General features: G+C 48.0%; 1 protein-coding gene across 2 annotated transcripts in view; it reads left to right on the top strand.

The window, feature by feature from the left end:
* The window catches only part of LOC146798141 (flavin reductase (NADPH)-like), a 136,654-nt gene that overhangs the window by 82,208 nt on the left and 34,350 nt on the right, over positions 1-20,096 (top strand). The window contains exon 3 of one of the 2 annotated variants that reach the window (XM_085625375.1): positions 12,824-12,913. The exons of the other annotated variant lie outside the window; for it this stretch is intronic. Within the exon in view, the coding sequence (XP_085481501.1) occupies positions 12,824-12,913 (90 nt within the window). The remainder of the gene's footprint in view (positions 1-12,823; positions 12,914-20,096) is intronic. 2 annotated transcript variants of the gene reach the window in all.

Genomic DNA, 20,096 nt, shown 5'->3' with positions numbered 1-20,096 from the left:
AATGCTCTACTTCCAGCAAGCCAGAGCATTTCTCCGCTCTGGCTGGAAGCGGAGTGTTTGCTATAACTTGGCAGGAGCCCTAAAGCTCCCACCAAGCCACAGCAAAAAGCTACGTCCCGGTGGTCGGCACCCTGAGGCATTGCAGGAGCTAGTCTTAGGAGGTGGTGTTCCCCAAGGCCATCTATCGCTCCAGGAGGGGGCCACATGGCCCCCCCCCTTCGTTGGAAGTGGCGGTCCCCGGGCTAAGAGCAGCAAATGAAGGCGAGCCATGTGGCCCCTCTCCCATTTTTAAAAATTAATTTGGCCTGGGGGGTCCATAAGGCCCCCGTTACACATTAAACAGCCCCCGGGGAGGTGGTGTTCCCCGGGGTTGCGAGGGAAGCTGTATAGCCCCCCTTATTAATTTGAACAATAGCCCCAGGGAGGCGGCGGTCCCCAGGGAGGTCCCCAAAACCCCCCGCCCCCAATCGCTAATCAATAAGCTGCGGGGAGGTGGCGGTCCCCGGGGCACAGGTGGTCCGTGCAGCCCTGATTTGTTTTGTTTTAGCCCGGAGAGGTAGTGGTCCCCCGAGGCTGCAAGGAAGGCTGTACTGATCCCTGCATTAATTTGAACAATAGCCCCGGGGCCACCCGGGGGCTAAACAATAGAGAAGCACTTTTCTTTTTTTTTTCTTTTTTTTGTGGTGGGAGCAGCAGCGCCAGCGTGACTTCCGCTAGTTTTCTTTTTAACTTTTTTTTTTTTTTTTACCCTGGCCTCTTTGCCCTCTTAGATTCTCTCTCCTCCAAAGAGGCCTAGGGGGTCAAAGAGACGCGAAAGCATTTCTGTCTCCCCCAGGGATTTTTTTTATTTTGGACAGCCATCCCTGTTGTCACCAATGGCAGTTCCATGCACCAGGGAGGTAGTGTGTGTGTGTCGGCAATTTGCAAAATGGCCAAAAATAGAAATAGGACTCTTAAGTTTCCTTCTACCGATGGGCTCATAATGAGTTATTTGGCAGCGCTCACTAACATAGAAAATGCCAAAAATTATGCATTGAGAGAAATTTCATGCAATTGTTATACACAGTATCATTTAGGTTAATTAAATTGCTTTCTGTTAAGGTCTGCTAACTAATTCTGCACTTGAACGTATCAAAACGTTCTTCCCTCTGTATTCAGTTGACCCTGTCTGGAAACTGGAGCATGTGCTAAATGTGCTGTCCCTGAAAATCTGGGACACTTGGCCACCCTACCCCAACTCAGCAATGTTAATCAAAATATGGTTTGCAACATTTCACTACTGCCACTTTGATATTGAGCTGGAGGAATATAATATTGATTAGTAATTAAGGGACTGAATTTACATCTTGCAACAGCGAGGGAGTATACATGCTTCCAAGATAATTGCCCACCCGCCAAATGTAAAAGTATGCGGACCTTAGGTTTAATCATGGCGGAGACTGCTCCTTCTTTGCTGTGATTAGACCCCACTGACGGCCCTGCGGAGTAAGGACCATCAAAGGCAGAACTCTAATTCTATCCGCCTAGTTTTTACTGCCCATCACCGACAGGAAATCCCTGGCAATAAGGGGCAGTAAAAACTGCTAAATGCCCCCCTGTCCATGGGAGAATACTTCCATGGTGAGGGGAGATTTTTTTTTTTTTTTCAAGAAGAAAACTCCACTTCAGGATTTTCTTTTTGAAAATAAAAATAACAGTTTGGTGCACGGTTCTGTCATATTGACGGAGCCGTGCAGCAAACTGTAAACAGCATTGACACATGACAGTGGTTCCTGCCAATGCTTTAGAAATTACCTCCAGCGTGGCGGTCATTTCTAAATTTGGCAGGTGGAACCTCTATCAGGGTGATGGAGTAATTTAATATGTTTCCCTGATGGAGAACTGGGCGGCCTTCCCTTATGTAAATTAGGACCTAAGTCATGGTCAACAATCTCATTTGCTGCAGACTGATCCAGAATTCCTTTATCAATGTAACCACAAAGCAACCAACAGCAGACCAAGGTCAAGCACTTAAGTGCTATTCAATATGCATATTTGGAGTAGGTGCAACGTCTTCCAGCATCTGCTGTTGAAAGATGCTGTTTAAACATGAAGATAAGAAGAAGAAAAGGAAGGTGCACTCTATCAATAGTCGTAGGCAGCAAAAATTTGTATTTCACAAAGTCTTTTTCTTTTTTCTTTTTATTTGAAGGTGATTGGTACAAAAACGGCACACAGCCAACGCGTTTCGTTCCCTTGTGCCTTGGGAACTTCGTCAGGGCAATAAAGTTTCGACTGATATTCAAGGGGTGAACCCCTCAAAACATGTGGCGACAATCTTTATATATCCAAAAGTACTTCAGTATGGTTTGAACTTGCATGGATGTCGATATCCATCTCCGAATACAGCGACTTTTACACTTGTCGTGATACGGATAACCTTTGGGATAATTCCCACACACTCGGGACTACTAAATCTCCGAAGTGTCCTTACATTTGATGCTCGTCTTGCACCTACTAAGGTCTTGACTGCAAGTTCAAACCATACTGAAGTACTTTTGGATATATAAAGATTGTCGCCACATGTTTTGAGGGGTTCACCCCTTGAATATCAGTCGAAACTTTATTGCCCTGACGAAGTTCCCAAGGCACAAGGGAACGAAACGCGTTGGCTGTGTGCCGTTTTTGTACCAATCACCTTCAAATAAAAAGAAAAAAGAAAAAGACTTTGTGAAATACAAATTTTTGCTGCCTACGACTATTGATAGAGTGCACCTTCCTTTTCTTCTTCTTACCTTTGTTATCAATGTGTTAGGTTAGTTGTTTTGTTACACAATTTTCTATAATTTTCACAAGAAACGCGAGGCCAGTGATGGCACTACCTTTCACTGTTGTCTGGTTCACCTTTAGGGGTTTTTTTTTTTTTTTTTATAAAAATTTTATTGAACAATAATTCGGTTACAAGCACGGGCCTACAACCACCAGGGCCGGCCGCTAGGTACAGAATGAAATATACATTTATCAAGGCTGCAGTCAAGTCCCGGGGCGCAGCCCCGTAGTGGCTCCGGATAGTTCTAAAGGAACAGGAGACTTAAGTCCAACAGACACAAAAACTAAAAGAAAAACAAAAGGCGAGGCATAAGGGCAAACAGTGCGGGTCAGGCTTCCTCCGGGGAACTCCAGTGCAGACCATTAAGCAGCCGGCAAAAGGAAGGAGTACCGGGAGGCTGGGGACGGGGGGGGGGGGGGGGTCAAGGGAGATGAACGTCCATATGTGGTTATTCCAAAAGGTGCCAGGAACCATCAAGGGTCAGGGGGACATGGCGATATCGGTGTCCACCAGGGGGGGCGTACAGATACCCCCGCGATACGCATTCCATTGCCCCCAGATTCTACCCCATGCCCCCGGCTTACCACGGGCCACATACACAGTCTTCTCCCTGAACATACACCAGTCCATATTCTCCTTCCATACTGACACGGTGGGCGGCCGTTGGGCGCCCCAAAGCTGCGCTATATCTCTCTTGGCAATCATGTTCCCCAGGGCCGCCCACCGAGTCTGAGCCGCGCTGTAATCATTGGGCTCCCACACATTCAGGACACAGCGACGCACCTCCGGCAGCAGCACAACCCCAGTGACCTGTCCCATAACCGTATGGACCCGGCGCCAGTAGTCCGCCACCTCGCGGCACTCCCACAGGATATGGAGAAAGGTGGCGCTGAGCCCACAACCCCGCTTACAGAGCCCGTCGTCGGAAAATCCCATCGAGACCAAGCGAGGACCCGTCACATACACCCGGTGAAGAATCTTAAGCTGTACCAACCGGAGACGGGCCGGAATGGCGACCTCCTTGGGGGACGACAGTGCAGACTGCCAGTCCTCGTCGTCCAATTCCACCCCATCCCCCGTCCAAGCCTCCCGGAGGCGCACAAAGAGGTCAGCCCGATGATTAATCAGTTTTTTATAAGTTAAAGAAATAGTACTGTCAGGGACATGTCCGTCAAGTATGCGGTCCTCGAGGGGCGAGGAAACCGGGATCTTGGTCCCCTCCCCAAAGACCGAGAGCAGGGCGTGTCGAACCTGGGCATAGCGGAAGAACTCCCTGTCCGTAAGCTCGTATTCGGCCTGGAGCACCACGAAAGTCTTAACCGTGCCCTTATGCCACAGGTCTCCCACTTTGCTGATACCAATCGTATCCCACTGGTCAAACCCCTTCGTAGTCCAGAGGCTGCCCAGGCGGTCGGAGGCAAACAAAGGAGTAGCACATGTTAGTCGCTCACTCCAGCCCGTGGCCGCAGTGGCAGCCCTCCAAGTCCGCACCGCAATCTTAGTAGGACCCGTAAGGGTCCGGCCAGCCGAGCGGGAGTAAAGTGCCCTGTTATAGTTCCCGCCGGGAAGCAGGAACTTGTCCATCTCATACGCCGGATTCAAGCCAGGCGCATACGTGGCATGGTTAATGGCCGATAGCTGCGAGGCCCAATAGTACCTGCGAATGTCAGGAAGCGCGATGCCCCCGTCGTACCAGGGGAGAGTAAGCTTAGCAAGAGCAATACGCGCCCGCCCGTCCCACACCAGTCTCCTCTGCAGGCTCTCCACCTCCCGAAAGTAGGCCACTGGGATAACGTCGAAGGAGTTCTGGAGTGCATAGAGGAACCTGGGAAGGGACATCATTTTGAACAGCGCGGCCCGACCCAGCGGGTACAGGGGCAGCCTGCACCACCGGGCCGTGTCCTCTCGCAATCGCCGGAGTGGACGCAGGAGATTCTGCTCATAGCGAGCCACCGGGTCCAGCGAAACGTATATCCCCAGGTACTTAAAGCCGCTCAGAGATATTTGGATCGGAAGCCGAGGCGGCAGGAGAGGAGGACCACCAGAGATAGGATAGACGCAGGATTTAGACCAATTGATCGTGAGACCCGAATTGTTCCCAAAGGAAGTCAGAACGTCAAAGAGGACGTTGAGCGACTGCCGCGGTGAGGTGAGATACAGGAGAATATCGTCCGCATACAGCGAGACCCGATCTTCGAAGCCCGGGGCCCACCGGATCCCTCTAAGCGAGGGCTCCCAGCGGAGCCAAGCAGCGAGTGGCTCCAGGGCGAGAGCAAAGAGCAAAGGGGACAACGGGCACCCCTGCCTCGTGCCCCTGCCGAGGGCAAAGGGCCGAGAGACCCGCCCATTCACCACCACCTGAGCCATGGGTCCCGTGTAAAGAAGCTTCACCCAGCCAATAAATCCTTCCCCAAAGCCAAATTTAGCCAAGACAGCCCAGAGGAATGGCCACTCGATGGTGTCAAAAGCCATCGTGGCATCCAAAGAAACCAGCACGGCCGGTTCGGAGAGGAGCTCCGCCCTGGCCAGGGCGCCGTGAAGACGCCGCAAGTTAAGAGCGGTGTTGCGGTGCGGGATGAAGCCGCATTGGTCCGGATGAATAAGATCGCACACGACGCTCAACAAACGATTGGCAAGGACTTTCGCCAGGATTTTAGGCTCTGCATTTAGCAGTGAAATAGGCCGGTAAGAAGTACAGCGGTCTCGCGGCTTGCCCTCCTTGGGGATCACGACTATCGTGGCCAAACGCTGGTCAGCCGGAAGGGAACCCGCCGCAAGAGACTCACGGAACATGCGACTGAGGAAGGGCGCAAGCTTATCAGGGCGCAATTTATATAGCTCAATGGGCAGACCGTTGGGACCCATAGCCTTGCCCGAGCGAAGGGAGCGGATCGCGGTCGCTATTTCATCCGCCGACAAGGGAGCGTCCAGCCGCTCACGGTCCTCAACGGACAGGCCGGGCAAGGCAATATCCCTCAGTAGAAGGCGAGAGTCGTCCTCATCTCTGTCAGTCACTGGGGAGTACACAGCCCGGAGGTGGTCGGCGAAACATTCCACAATCTCATCCGGCTCAGTCACACACACACCATCCGCAGCACGCAACTCCGGGACCACACGATTCACTCTCTCCTTTTTGTCCAGCCACGCAATCAACTTTCCCGCCTTGTCCCCGGCGTCGTACAGTCGACCCTGCTGCTCCCTATACATAGTTTTGGCCGCGTCAGTGACCAGGGACCTATATTCAAACTGTTTCAGGCTAAGGGCATGGAGCCCGTCCGGAGTGACATTCGCCTCCAAGGCCGACTCCAGCCCCGAGATGTCAGTCTCCAGCCTCACCACTGCCTCACTCTTGACCTTCTTAGCTACCACTATCTGGGAGAGGGCGTGTCCGCGGATCACGGTTTTAAAGGCTTCCCACAGGGACATTGCAGACGACACCGACCCCTCGTTATCAAGGAAGTATTGGTCCATAGCCTTAACCAGGCTGTCGCGAGTCGTAGGGTCTCGCAGGTACCATGGGTTAATGGGAGCGATCCGCCCTGCAGACCGCGACCCGGCGTCAAAAAGAAGCCACAGCGGAGAATGGTCGGAGATACCCCGCGCCAGGTGCCTGACCTCTCTAATCCGACCAGTCTGCGCCGCGGGCATAAGGAAGTAGTCTAACCTAGAGAGACTCCCATGCGCCCCCGAGTGAAAGGTGAACTGACATTGGGTCGGATGCATTAATCTCCAGCTATCCACCAGGCCGAAGGTCTCCAACATCCCACCCAGCCATGCCTGGGCAGCGGGGAGGGTCCTTGGTGGGTGACGATCCAGTTCACCCGAAACCACAGAATTAAAGTCCCCGCCCATGAGCAGGAGGCTGTCCGGAAGGTCAAGCAGCATTCGACCCAAGTCAGTGAAGGTGGAGTTCTGGAGGCCCGGGGGGACGTAGACTGAAACCAGGGTAAGGGGCTGCCCCTCCCACCTCCCAATCAAACACACATAGCGCCCTCTGTCATCCGAGACTATCTTAGTGATCTCCACCGGAAGGGAGGTTCGCAGGAGAATGCCCACCCCCCTGGAACCAGTTGTGAAACCAGAATGGGCTACGAGGCGATATCCCCCCCTGTTCATTGCATGACAAACATTACCAACCAGATGCGTCTCCTGGAGAAACACCACATCAGGAGTCAAACGACGCAAATATTGCAGCACTACACCCCGCTTGATACGGTCCCCCAACCCATTGACGTTCCATGACATAAGCCTCAACCCGTCCCCCCCCATCCCCTCCAATAGATCAAGGGTCCCCCAGCCTGCAGCACAGTTCCCAGATGTGGACAAAAATCAATACCTCGCCCTGTAAACAAAAAACACACAACAAAACAACCCCTCCTCCCCCCCAACCCCACCCCAAGTCCAACTCCCCCCACCCTGCACCCCTGCGGGCCAAAAAACCCCCCCAACTTGCAGTGTGCCTGTCGCCCCACTAACCCCATTCTACGAAAAGACCCCGGAGGAGGAAAGGGACCCGTCCCCGCCCGCCCCCCTCACAGGTCCTGGTGAAACACAATATACAAAAGAAGTAAGACCCAACTGAACAATGCAAAACGGCAAAATCAAGGACCAAAAGTCATTCTAAAGGGGACCCGTCACCTGCGGTGCCCGCAGAGGGTCCGGGACGGCCACCTCCGTCCGGCAGCGAGTCCAGCCAGTCACTTGCGGCCACAGGAGAGTCAAAAAAGGCTGTCCGATCCCCATGTTCCACTCGGAGTTTTGCAGGGTAGAGCATCGAATACTTTAGGCCCCGCTCGCGGAGACGACGCTTCACCCCTTGGAATCCCATCCGCTGTTTCTGGACCAGTTGCGTGAAGTCCGGATAAAAATTGATGGTCGAGTTCTCGTGACGAACCGGGCCGTGGGTCCGTGAGGCCTGCAGAATAGCGTCGCGGTCCCTGTAGTGGAATAGTTTGGCCACGATAGGCCTCGGGGGGGCCCCCGGCCGTGGCCGACCGCCCGGAACTCGATGGGCCCGCTCCACGGCAAAGAACTTACTTAGGCCAGCCGGGGACAACTGTTGCAGGATAAGTTCCTCGACCACGAGGTCAACCGGGCGGCTGTCGGAGGACTCCGGTACACCTATGATGCGGATGTTGTTGCGTCGGGCCCGTCCCTCGAAGTCCTCAAGCCGCCGGGCCATATGATCGTTGACCACCCTGATGTCTCCAAGCGCGGCCCGCAGATCCGACACCTCCGCACCGAGGGTGGAGGTCCGTGTATCGAGGGCCTGGACCCTCTCGTTAGTTTTGGAGAGGTCGGCCCGGATCAGGGTTACATCAATCGCGACGGTGTCGATCTTACGGGCCAGGGCCTCGTATTGCGTGGCGATGGTTTCCCTGATGCCAGCAATGGCGCCCATAATGTCCTGCAGGGAAAGTTCCGTAGAGACGTTCGTGCCTCCCCCTGCAGCGTCCGGGGGGAGGCCAGCAGCGCCAGGGGACCCTCTGCCCTGGGTGTAGCGGTCCATGTTGTTGCTCTGGACCGCTCCCCCGCGGAGGGAGGCCTTGGTCTTGCGCCCCTCGGGACCCCCTTTGCCCCCCATGTGAACACGGTCACTCAAGGGGACCTCCAATCAAGAGGTGTAAGGGCACCAGCAAGAAGACCTCAAAATGTCGGTATAGGGGGTCCGAGGCGATAGGCACTCTAGTGGCAGGTGGAGGAAAACCTCGTGCAGAGGCCCAGGAAGCACCTCGCCACCCCGAGCGCACCCGCCAGCTGGTCTCCTGAAGTCAAAAACCGAAACCGAAAGTGGTGGATCGGCAACTGGCACCGCGCTGAAGCCGCTGTTGTTCAATTGCAGCCCGGCCCCACGGGTCACCTTCACCCCGGTCACCTCCGTCGGGTGGGTCCCAAAAGTTCCGACGACGACAACTCAGGATTCCCAGGTCCGAGTTGATTTTTGAAAAGAGATATGTGCTCAGCTGGTCTTCATCTCCCAGATTCCATAAACCACATCAGGATATTCTCAGGATAAATTCCGAGGAGCAGAAAGGGTCCGGGGAGCCCTGTGCTCACGCGACCATCTTGGATGCGCGCTAGGCTCCTCCTCCCACCTTTAGGGTTTTTGAGGATGGGCCTAATATCTCCTTTCTTCAGGGAGGAATGGACAGATCCTTGACCAAGGGTGTTGTTAGTGATGTCTTTCCAGAGTGGGAGGAGAGAGATGAGCTGACCGATTTTTGCTAGGTTAGAATGTAGGTGTAAAATGAGTGCCTGGAGGGTTTAGTAGAGGAGATTATGTTGTAGACAACCTGATGTGATTGGGTTACAAGAGGTCCAGTTCTCTGAGTCTGTTTGAGATTCTGGTATAGACAGAGTAGGGTTAGAGGTAGATGTGTTAGAGATAATAATATTTCAGTCAGCCTTTGAATGAATTGTCCAAAAAGTCAGCAAGTTTAAAGCAGTGATTATTAGAGTTGTGGCTGTGGTTGGACATAACAGTTGGTTGGGCTTTAACAACTGCAAAGAGTTTCAGGTTTTTCTATATTGTGCTTTTTTTGGTCGTGCAGAAATTTGTTTTTGATGCCTAGTAAGTTAGATTTATGTTGCTTCTGGATTGTTTTAGTAATGAAGGGCAATAGTTTTTTTTCCTCCACTTGTGTTCTTTTTGTGCTATTGTCTTTCTTGATAAAGGGGTGTACCATGCCTTTGTAACTTTATTCCTGATTCTTATTTTTAAGAGGGTGGCTAATGTGTCCATCATTTTAAGTTGAGACGCTTTGTAGTGTTCGGTTAAGTCCGCATTTGCTTTCTCTTTCTCTAGAGAGACTTTGGATTAAGTTGTTGTTGGTCAAGGGTTGTTGATAGAGAAGAGATGAAAGTGCGAGCTGACCAGTTAATTTGTATGTGGTATTCCAATGCTATCATTTTAGGGTCAGTGAGGATCACATCCGGTTTGGCAGCCTTGTGATGAGCAGGCTGTAGTGATGGGTGATCTAGGTTAGAGAATTTACCACATCACCTTTATTATAATCCGAGTGCAGGTTGGAATCACATAGCAGCAGGATATCTGTGGAAGAGAGCTGCATATTTGTCTACTAGTTTCTGAATGACTGAGTTGCCACCTGGAGGATGGTACATTATTAAGATATTGATTTGGCTAGTTTTGGATATTTGAATGTTTAAATGCAAGCATGTGAATGTGTGTTTTGCAAGGGAGTGGAGGAGGGCATTTAATATGGTCTTTATGGATAGAGGACTACGCCACCTGCTCTTTGCACTTCTCTTCGCTTCTTTGCATTGTATTTAATATGTTTTTTGCAACTAACAGTATTAACATATGGTGAGCTAAGGAGTGGAGCCCTTGTTTCCGTTAGGGTGGTCATATTAAGTTCAAGTAAATCTCAGATAGCAGTAAAATTTGCAAGAGCAGATCTACATTTAGGCAGGCAACATTTGATTGTTACTCTCTGCAGATTCACGCTGATCATTTCCATTTGTGTAAACTGTGTGTGGTCATGATGACATGGGTTGATTGCAGTGGGCTTGGGTGCTCTTGGTTGTCCTCCAGACCTCAGGATTGGTGATTTTATTGTCAGGTTGTAACATGGCAAGATATCAACTAGGGATAGGGGTTGTGTATCTTTTCATTGTGAAAAAAGAGAGAGACTTAAAAAAATGAAAATTATTGGGTACTTTTATTTATTGAAGCTGGGTACGATTTCAGGAGGGAGAAAGCTAAATAAAAAACATTTTGGCTTTAGAGTCCTGAGACACCCGCCTGAATTAGGTCTGTTCTCATGTATGAAATTGGTTATTGGTAAATATACCATGAGACTGGCCACTTCTCCATTCTTAAAGGCGATATTCAGTGCAATTTTTTAACCACCGACTTGCTAGCAGCTTTTACTCTGATTTTGAATATTCCCAGTCTTGCCAGAAAAAGTAGAGGAGTAAGTTCAAACAAAATGTGACTGCCCAAGAGCACCCAATTTGTCCAAATGGGAAGCTAGGATTAAAAACAGTGTCTTCTAGTTCCACATTTCCATCTAGTCTGCTAGAGTACCACTGGGGTGGGTGGCAGTGGTTCTGATGGCAAGGCCAACAAGCACTCCTTCCCAGGGAAATGTCACTGTATTGAGGGCCAGCCCAGCTTTAGAATTCAATGTTTATTTCCAGCATGATTAGGTGAAGTCACAAAGCGTATAGTAGATGTCAAGTATCCTCGTTCCAGGGATACATTTACCCACTGGACCAGGTCCTGTGGCAGTAAGTGGTTACTGGGCAGTATGCATGGCAGATACCAGTATTTACCATTGGTATTTCGCTCTTTGGTCCAGAAGGGATGGGTGTGGTGAGGTCTGGTGTTGATGCTGATGGACAGGAGGCCCAGGGAGGCCTCGTTCAGTGGGTCCGAGATTTCCATAGCATGTTTGTTGAGTGAGCAGGTGTTGGGGAGCATGTATGATGTCAAGGAGTGGGGTGTGAGTGGGTATTGGTTTGATGGTTCTTGAGTGTGTGGGGTTATGGGTGCTGTTGATGTGGTCGTGTGGATGTTGGAACAGTGGGTGTGGTGGTGCAGGTGAATCGGCAGGAGGTGCAGGCTCCTTCTGTGTTGTGTGATGCAGCGTGATAGCAGTGTGGCTAGCACCAGCTGGGATTGGTGTCTTGGAGGAACACAGCAGGGTAATGGTGGGCGGCGGAAGGACCATGGTTTCTGAAGCTGGGAGCGTCCAGGTGCAGGCTGGCATAGACAGGATTCCCTTTGGCACTCCAGTAATATGCCTGCTGTATGTCCACGGTTCAGCTGACATTAAGTAGGTGTAGGGAGGGTGGAGGAGTGCATGGGGCGGAGGAAGGGTTGGATTGAGATGGTAGTAGGAGGAGGCAAAGCAGGAAAGAGCAGTAGCTGTGAGGTGCAGGGAAAGAGTGTAGGGGTGGAGGGAGATGGAGCAGAAAACAGGCGGGAAAGTGGACAGAGGCAGCAGGCACAGAGAAACGTAACAGTGGCAACTCGCACAAGAAGATAACTGTGGCAAAACAAATGGGCAGGAAAGACCGGCAAGACAAAAGGCACAAAGCAGTGGCAAACAAAAGGGCACAAAAGAGAGACTAGCAAACAAAGAGCATGAAATAGTAGCAAAATGGGCACAAAAGAGACTGGCAAGACAAAAGGCACAAAGCAGTGGCAAACAAAAAGGCACAAAAGAGAGACTAACAAACAAAGAGCATAAAACAGTGGCAAAATGGGCACAAAAGAGACTGGCAAGATAAAAGGCACAAAGCAGTGGTAAAACAAAACCGATGCAAAACAGTGGCAAGACATAGGGAAGGAAAAAGAGAAAAGTGGTGAAACAGGCGCAAAAGAGAAACAGTGGCAAACAGAGTCAAAAGAACAGTGGCACACAATAGTGAGTGAGAGCAGTGTGAAAGGAGGAAGAGAGCAAGAGGGCACAATGGCGCGAGAGAGAGGAACAAGGCAGGAGCTGGGTTCGCAAGGGTCTAGACCAGTCTGAGGACTGGTCACAGGTATGTCTGTTTGGGTGGGAAAGTGCTTAAAATGTACCGCTGAGATCTTCATTTTTAAAATTAGACATTGTGTGGCGAACCGCCCATTGTATTCGTTGTTCTGTAATGTGTCTTCTTCAGAAAGAAAAAAAAGTGACTTAAATATCTGCGACATGAAAAATATATTAGTCTGCCTCAGAAGGTCTATACACTTTACTAGAGGATTAGGTGTTGTATTCTGTACAGTGTGTTCAAATCCTTGTTTTAGCACTTGCTGAATTATAGTTAGTTGCTAATTTACTATTTATTGGCGAACAATACAAGTTTCTAGTTCACACTGTATATTGGTAGTTTGTCTTGAATGAAGTGAAACACTGTTTACACCTTTGGGACTTGAGAACTTCAGCGATCTGTGGTACTGGACACCTGAGTCACAGATTCAAGTGGCTTTTTTAAAAACGATCAGAATGTTTTTCCTGTCCTCTCCATCTGATAAACTCACTCCTCTTTTTCCCATGAATCTAGGTCCCACCACAGTGATGTCTGAGGGCACCAAAAATATACTGGAAGCGATGAAGAAACACGGCGTCAGTAAAATTGTCGCCTGCATGTCATGTAAGTTCCGGCGGAAGCACCGTTGCATTCTGTTTTGTCTAGTAGAAAAAATCTGCTGTAATTTCTTTAGTAATTTACATCATGTCTGAAACTAAAACTATGATCTGTTCCCTTCCCAAGGAGCAAGATATCATTTGATTGTGTTAGAGTTTAGGCTTCCATCATTTGCATTTTGCTGCATAGATCAGCAAACAACATCATTTTCAACATTTGAAATATAGTTGTTTTTTAAGAAGTAGCTTATTGTAGTTGGGAACTCCGATTTACCTTAATCTAAATACTTAGTAGGCAGATCTTCCGACATGTCCACTTTCACAAAGTCCTGCTGAAATCTCATCCTGCATTTGGTGTACAGTTAAGAAGTTATTTTAACCAAAAATTAGCATCAAACCAGGTACCCCACACCGTCAACCTTTCCTGTGGCGTCCTTGAAACCTTGATATTTTCAGTGCAAGAATCGAGGGGGCAATCGACAAAGGAATTGTGTTGGAAGTAGTGGCCATTCCGCACAACGAAGGGGGTGGGTGCAGCAATAAGACCAGAACCTTCAGTCCAACTTGGGGATTTTATGTCAAGACAGGAGGCTAACATTCTGCATAAACCGTTTATTCACTCTTCTGAGCAGCACTTAAAAAGGTTCCAAAATAGAACTTTGAAACATCACAATACAATAGAACTCTCAGCCCCATAAAAGCCCCTTATCCTCCATTGTCCTCCTCTTTTTTGTTGTTGCTGTTTCTGAGCAGATAAGTATATTTATTTGTTCCTAATATTTAATATAGTTTTATAAACGTGTTTATTGGTAAGAGTTGTTTTTGATATTTGTTTAAGTTTACCCAATTTATGGGTAGAAGTGATTAATTTGTTAGAAGATCTATATTTTGTTATGGGGAAGTATAAGTTTTTCTAAATAATGTGGTGTGTATATTAACTGTGTAGCCATTAGGATAAAGTAGAGCATTTTTTTTCTTTTTCGCCCTTTGTGGTAAGTATTTGGCAAATATTTGTGGGATTGTTTCAAAAAGGAATTAAAACAGGAGTTTTACCTCGAGTGCGTACGTGAGGAATGGTTGATTTTGTCCTTGCGTTTGGGCCCGTTGAAGTGCAGTGCCTTCGATTGCTGTGCGCAAGGAGATTGTTATTTCTCCTCGCGAAGAACGCGTGTCAGAACGCCCTGCCGAACCTTGGTTAGACACTCACTTGGTGAACGCAAGCTTTTATTTCTTAAGGAAATAGTGTTCTTTGTGGACTGTGGGATGTTTGTCCGAAGGTGGTAGGCCTTGTTTTACAACATTTAGCCTTATTTTGTTGGGAAATAGGCTTGTGAAGCTCGTTGCTTGGAAACGAAAAGCTCGGGGCAGCGGTGTGACAGAAATATCGTCAGTTGAAGTCGGATTTACACATTTGAGGTGAAAATGTTGAGGAAAAAGAGTCAATTGTGAGAGATTGGTTTTGAAATAGAAACTTACATTAAAACAAAGGATATTTGGTGAGGTCCTACTAGACGATATAGAACAACCAGGGAGTGAGTTTTGTCAGGAGAGCATCATAAGGAAAATAATTGCTCAAGAGTTGGGCAGTGCATTTCAGGAGTCTGTAAAACAGGCTTTACAGAAAGAGCGGGAGATTGTCCGAGTTAAGGACGATGAATATTTTTCAGTCCCTGATTAGGAGGATTTGCGGAGAGGACCTGTGGGTGAATGCACAAGGAAGAGAAAACATGTGAAAGTGACATCAAGTAAGAAGGGAGTCCTAGGTGGCTCAGAAAGACAGGGTGCCCGAAGCGGCACACAGAAATGGCAATCAAGCACTGCGAGTGATGTACCATCGAATATGATGGAATTAAAAGGAGGGTCATCCAATTTGTATGAATGTGTGTTGGATTTGGATTATAATGATAATTTTGATGAGGTATTTGGAGATAAAATAGATGAAAGGTCAAAGAAAGTAACAGATCCTATGGGGGAGAATCTTTTTGATCCCCGTGATATAAGACATCCCGAGGACATAATTGGTGGCCTTTGATCATGTGTCAACACTGGATCAGGAGGCCCTTAGAAAAAGAGGAGATCAATATAATTAAGGCATATTATTCTTGGCGGCTAATCGATGATAAAGTGACAAAAAGTCTGAATTTAGATCCAGAGTTGATCAGTTATTTTGTTCAAATTGGGGCGAGATCCTAGAAAACGTTTGGAGAGATCTCTCAAACAATGTCAAGACAGGCTCCTAGATATTCGGGGGACGTTGTCAAGAATGTTTGACTCGGTGGAAGATGCTTACCTTAAAGGAAAAGATCTGAATAGTGATTTGTTGAGGGGATGGTGCCAACAAGCAATATGTTTTAAGGCTATGCTAATGTGGGCCTACTAGCAGAGTGATGGAAAACTGTTGTGATGCGCATTAACACAAAGCTGGGTGATTTGGTCAAAAGGAAGACTAGAGAGGACGACAAAGGCCTTTTATTTGGCGAAGATATGGTGAAATCCTTGGGAAAGTACGTGCAAATGGTACCAGTTTAGATAAGGCACTTTTCAGTATGAACAGAGTTTTCAATAGGGGTAGTTTTTCTGGGCGGGCTGGAAGGAGAGGCAACCTTTCAGCTGCACCAATTATAAGAGCTATTATTCTGGTTACCAAGCAAATGGCAATTATGGTTTCAGAGGAAATCAAGGAGGTTTCTATCCCCAAAGGGTAAAAGGAGGAAAATATATATCGAACAGAGGTCGTGGGCAAATGTTCAATTCAGGACAAGGTGAGTACAAAGACCTTTATTGTTTTTATCCCCATAAAGGTGGGAGGAAGCTTAAGATTGTTCCACGATCAGTAGAGACAAATAACGAGAGATGTGTGGATTTTAGAGGCTGTGAGAGGATATCAAATAAGAGTTTGTAAGTCTGCCCTATCTGGTAAGGGAGCCAAGCGAGTTGGAGTTCAACAAAGAGTTGGAACACGTTGTGATAGAGGAGATAAAGCCGATGTTAGCTAAAGGAGTCAATATTGAAGGTAGAAGAGGAGAAGAAATGCTTTGTGAGTACAGTTTTTTTCATGTGGGGAAAAGGGCAAAGGATGGAGGCCAGTAACAAATGTAAGAAATTTGAATCAATATGTAGTGTACAGGCATTTCAAAATGGAAAGAGTGCAAATGTTGCAAGACATGCTGCAGGAATAGTATTGGATGGTGAAATTGGATCTCAAGGATACCTATTTCATAATTTCAGTAGGGAAAGAGAGCAGGAAATATCTGCACTTCAGGTGGAAAGGGGTCTTATACCAGTTGCAGTGACTTCCGTTTGGGTTATCTGCAGCCTCTTGGTGTTTTTATAAATGTGTTGACGTCTGTAGTAGGATATTTAAGGGAAAGAGGAGTTCAGATGATGATATACCAGGACGATATCCCGTTGATAGGGCAGGATCTAGAGGAGTTCAAGAGCCAGCTGGTTCTTGTGAAGGATTTGTTGGAGAATTTGGGATTCATAGTGAATATGGAAAAATCTATTTTGATTCCAACACGGCAATTGGAGTTTTGGGGTTTGAAGTGGACACAATGTCTTGTTAGTTGCAGTTACCAGGGAAGAAAGTGAGAAAGATGAGACGAGAAGTGAAAGACTTGTTCAAGAAAGATGAAGTGATGTTGAGGGAGTTAGCTTGAGTCATTGGCCTGTTGTCTTCATCAATTCAGGCATTTTTTCCTGGACCATTACATTACCGGGCATTAGAGCAGTTGATGATGTTTGGTTCTTTCCCGAGGTCGGATTAGTTTTGAGTCAGGATACGAAGGCAGAGTTGCAATGATGGAAGGAGAATGTCGACACATGGAATGGAAATGTGATATTTGGGGTAAAACCAGATTTCATTTTGGAATCGGATGCAAGCAAATTTGGATGGCGATCTTGTTGCTCCGGTCAGAAAACGGGGTGTATGGATTACATTCGAAAATCACATCAAAGAGTCACATAAATCGTCTGGAGATGAAAGCACGATTCTTTGTCTTGCAGAGTTTCAGGAGACATTTGGAAGGTCAATATATCGGCAGTGACCTATATAAACAAATTAGGAGGAACAAGATCAAAGAGGTTGTTGGATTTAACTCGGGAAATATGGGAATTTTGTTTAGGACACAAGCTTATCCTGAAGGCAGAGTATTAACCTGGTATATGCAATGTAATAGCTGATTGTAGTTCAAGGAATTTGGCAGATTACAGCAATTGGAAGCTGAGGGAGGATTTGTTTCAGGAGATTTTAGGTCCCTTTGGGGTAGATCTTTTTGAGTCCATATTGACAATTCATTACGAAATTATGTAAGTTGGAGACCAGATCCACGAGCAATAGCAGTGGGTGCTTTCACTTAAAATTGGTAAGTAATGAAGGGTTATGCATTCCCTCCCTTTTCAATGATAGAGAGGGTGTTAGTTCAGGTGAGGAAACAAATGTGTCAGGTAGTGTTGATGACCCCGTTTTGTAAAACACAAGTTTGGTTTCCAACTCTGTTGGAGATGGCAGTCGACATTTCATATTTAATTAATTTGTGCGAAGGACTTTTGAAAGGAGTAGAGGAAGCGGAACATCCTTTAGTATTAGTGGGTTTGCTGACCTTCTACTATGGAAGGTGTCAGGAATTCTGGAAGATTCTCAGGCCTTTCGGGAGCAGCTTCAGAACTGCTCAATAAGTCTTGGGCACCTGGTAGAAGGAAGAAGTAAAGAGGAGCTTGGTGAGTTTGGGCACGTTGGTGCATGGAAAGGGATTTGAATGAGGTAGAAGGGGTGAATTTCTATCAAATAGGACAGTTAATCATTATAAGTCTGTTATAGTGGCAGGTCATTCTTTGGTACAAGGGCTTTCTACTGGAAGAATCCCTTTGGTGTGCAGAGTAATGAAAGGAGTTAGGTTGCGATGGCCGCTAAGTATCCAACGTTATGGGATGTGGATGTAGTACTCAAGCTATTTGAGAGTTGGCCAGGAAACAAATATTTAGGTGTACGGGAATGGACGTAGAAGTTGGCAGTGTTGCTGTGTTTGATTTTTTTCCGGAGAGTGTTTGATATTAGGCCTTTGGAGTTATTTGGTAGGTTTTATCAAACACATGGAGTGCTTTTTGAAATCTGGAAATGGATCAAGACTATATCTGGTTCCATAATTTTTTCCAAGTTTTGATTATATCCCAAAGTTATGTGTTGTGATGTGTTTAAAAAAGTAAAGTATGAGTGTAGAGTGTTATGGAAAAGAGATGCAGGGGGAGATCAGTTGTTGATCTCTTATGTCCAGCCATTTAAAGGTATATCAAATGCTACAATTGCAAAATGGGTGAAATCGATGATGAAAGAAGTGGGCGTAGATTTGTCAAAATGTACAGCTCATTTGGTTAGAAGGGCCATGGCGAGCAAAGTGTGTATGTTAGGAGGGTGGTTAGAAGACGTGTTAAAAGCAGCGGATTGGTCTAGACACGTTGAGGAGGTGTTATTTTAGGGCTGTGGAACATGTTTTAAGTTATGCCTTGAAAAGCTTTGATCATGCACAATGCTAGCCTCCTGTCTTGACATAAAAGGATGATTCTTATAGATTGACTGAATAAAGAATCGCGATTTTATTAAAGCCTTGGAGGCTTGCATTATCCCACCCACCCACGCTTCCCATTGAAGGAAGTTCTTTATGGTGGTAAGAAAATTTTGAATGGACAAGTATGTTTGTTGAAAGTGGAATAGTTAAAGTATGGCTGTTTAGAATTTGGAGATTTTTGGTGATTAAGAAAAGTAGATATAGATATAGGTTTCTTCTTGATTTATTTCTTTTTTCGACTTCATTATATGCAAAATGATAGTATGGCATAGGAGTGATGAAGAATAACTGTTAGCTGGAGCAATCAATTAAAAGAGGAGAACAATGGAAGACAAGGAGCTTTTATGGGACTGAGAGTTCTATTTTATTGTGATGTTTCAAAGTTCTGTTTTGGAAGCTTTTAAGTGCTGCTCAGAAGAGTGAATAAAAGGTTTATGCATAATGCTAGCCTCCTAGTTTTTAATAAAACTGCGATTCTTTATTCAGTCAACCTATAAGAATAGTCATTCCACAGACTCCGTTCCAGACTAACGATCTTTTTAGCGTTTGGCTACAAACAGATTGGGCTTTAACTTTTAGATTTAGCTGTCACTGTTGACTTTTGCACTGCCAACCAAAACCCACTTCTATTGCCAGTTAGTCATGCCTGCAGGCACTTCCCACCAGTTCTTGTTTCACACACTGCCTGCCATTGCTAAAGGCATTTGTACAAAATATTGAGTTTTAAATATCGGGAGACAGAAATATTAGGAAAAAAAAAATATGGGGAGTGGCCAACATGGCGGATGTGTGCTGAGCCGACTCCGTCCAGCCCGCCGAATATCCACCGTATATCCTGACTTCCTGGATCTATATTCGCACAACTGGACGTCTCTGTAGCGCCGCACTGGCCACATAATCACCCGGTGTAGGTTGGGAGCCGGTGGCTTATTGTGGTGGTGAGATTCGGCTGTGGCGGGGGAGAGGCCTAGCGGTCGGCGGTGGAATCGCGCACAGTGTCATCGGAGGCGACTGGGAGATGGGTGACGTCCTTGGCCAGCCCGCCGGAGCAGTCAGTGGCTGGGGGAGTCCCAGTATTCCTTGAAGGCTGCACCAGCTGACCGGGGTGTGTGGCGCTGCGCCGCCGTTCTGCGGCGCGGCCTGAGGCGTCATCGGATCCGAGGGGAGAGACCCGGCGGCCGGATCGGGCCACAAAGGTGAGGCGGGGCACTGAAGGCGAGGACTGTGGTCCGGGGCTGGGTCCTCTAGCAGTGGGGGTGCCCGGTGGAGACGGCGGCTGGTGATAGGGGCGGCCGGCCTGTTCTTCGCGGTGCCCCCTCTTTCCCTCCCCCGCCCCCACCCCCAGGAATCGGCGGCACGATCGGGCGGCCGGGGGCTTAATTCGGCGGTCGGTCAGGCCGCATACAGCTGGCCCACTCCCCTTGCCGCCCCCTCCCCCGCCGCAGTAGTGGGGAACTGGCGGCGCAACCAGGCCGCATGGGCAGGTGCTGGGAGACCCGCCATTTGGAATTCGGCCTCATCCGTTTCCCCCAGAGCCATTCCGGGTTGCGGGGGCGCCCACATCAGCAGTGGATCGGACCTCATGGGCATCCGCTAGGCCCCTGGGACTGGTGATTGCTGTTGCCG

Source organism: Triturus cristatus, chromosome 9 (genome assembly GCF_964204655.1).
Source record: "Triturus cristatus chromosome 9, aTriCri1.1, whole genome shotgun sequence".
NCBI lineage: Eukaryota > Metazoa > Chordata > Amphibia > Caudata > Salamandridae > Triturus > Triturus cristatus.
Note: the sequence above shows the minus strand (reverse complement) of the source record. Positions and strands in the feature narration are given on the sequence as shown.